Here is a 1,410-nt window from a genome sequence, read left to right on the forward strand (position 1 = left end):
ATGTGGACCTCGTGGACATCAACGTGGGCTGCCCCATCGACCTCGTGTATAAGAAGGTGCGGGCACTGGGGCCTGGGACCCAGCCTGGGCCCGCCTGTGGCCTTGCACCTGTTTCCCCGTCTGGACACTGAGCCAGCTGGTGACGTGGCAGGGCATGCAGGGACGTGCACCCACGCTGCATCCTGGGTGGCAGCTGCTGGTGGGCAGGGCGGTGGGGGGGTGAAGACATGGGGTCCAGCCGGCACCCCAAGGCAGGGCCAGGGGGGTAAGTGAAGGACGTGGGGTCCAGCCAGCAGCCCAACCTCGCTCCAGCCTCCGGTGTCTTCCAGGGCGGGGGCTGCGCCCTCATGAATCGCTCCAGCAAGTTCCAGCAGATCGTCCGCGGCATGAACCAGGTATGACCAGCGACGTCCCATGCAGTCCCCGCGGTCAGGCCTGCCACCCACGTGCTGTCCTGGTCCCGCAGGTGCTGGATGTGCCCCTGACGGTGAAGATCCGCACGGGCGTCCAGGAGCGCGTGAACCTGGCACACCGCCTGCTGCCCCAGCTGCGGGACTGGGGCGCTGCTCTGGTCACGGTGGGTCTGGGGTGCCCTGGCCTCGGGGGGTGGCCCCAGTGGCCCTTCCAGACCTCGCTCCATGTCTGCCCGTTTTTCTGGGTCTCTGTCTCTGCCACTCATTCTCTGCCTCCCTCGTGGCGGCTCCTCCACAGCTCCATGGCCGCTCACGGGAGCAGCGCTACACCAAGCTGGCGGACTGGCAGTACATCGAGCAGTGCGTGGGGGCCGCCAGCCCCATGCCCCTGTTTGGTGGGTGCCCGGGCAGCCGTGGGCCTGTGTATCCTGCTGGGGGCCGCTGGGTTGGCAGGATCCCAGAGCGCAGCCTCTGTCCCCTCAGGAAACGGGGACATCTTGTCCTACGAGGATGCCAACCGTGCCACACAGACCGGGGTGGCCGGCATCATGGTTGCCCGGTGAGTGTGCAGCGGCGGCTGGAGCCCACAGCAGGGGCAGGCAGGGGAGTCTGACCCAGTGCCTGGCCCTGCGGGGACAGGTCAGAGAGCTCAGGGAGCTGGCAGTGACGTGGCGTGACCTCCACGGGGGCGGGTGGGTGCTCCGGCTGGGGCAGGCCACTGGGTGGCCACTGACCCCTGAACACAGGCCCGGCCACAGCGGCGCCCTGTTGAAGCCTTGGCTGTTCACGGAGATCAAGGAGCAGCGACACTGGGACATCTCGTCGTTAGAGCGCCTGGACATCCTACGGGACTTCACGCACTACGGCCTGGAGCACTGGGGCTCAGACACGCAGGGCGTGGAGAAGACGCGGCGCTTCCTGCTGGAGTGGCTCTCCTTCCTGTGCAGGTGTGCAGGGGGCGGGGCGGGGCGGCGCCGGGGGCGGGGCGGCGCCGGGG

At 68.6% G+C, this 1,410-nt stretch overlaps 1 protein-coding gene across 1 annotated transcript in view; it reads left to right on the top strand.

Annotated features, from left to right (window-relative positions):
* DUS3L (dihydrouridine synthase 3 like) overlaps nt 1-1,410 on the top strand; it is a 7,172-nt gene that overhangs the window by 5,242 nt on the left and 520 nt on the right. Inside the window, exons 7-12 of the mRNA XM_027768985.1 lie at nt 3-56; nt 330-395; nt 467-577; nt 712-808; nt 897-972; nt 1,172-1,396. Of these exons, the coding sequence (XP_027624786.1) occupies nt 3-56; nt 330-395; nt 467-577; nt 712-808; nt 897-972; nt 1,172-1,396 (629 nt within the window). The remainder of the gene's footprint in view (nt 1-2; nt 57-329; nt 396-466; nt 578-711; nt 809-896; nt 973-1,171; nt 1,397-1,410) is intronic.

Source organism: Tupaia chinensis, unplaced genomic scaffold (genome assembly GCF_000334495.1).
Source record: "Tupaia chinensis unplaced genomic scaffold, TupChi_1.0 Scaffold148210_1, whole genome shotgun sequence".
In the NCBI taxonomy this organism is placed as follows: Eukaryota; Metazoa; Chordata; class Mammalia; order Scandentia; family Tupaiidae; genus Tupaia; species Tupaia belangeri.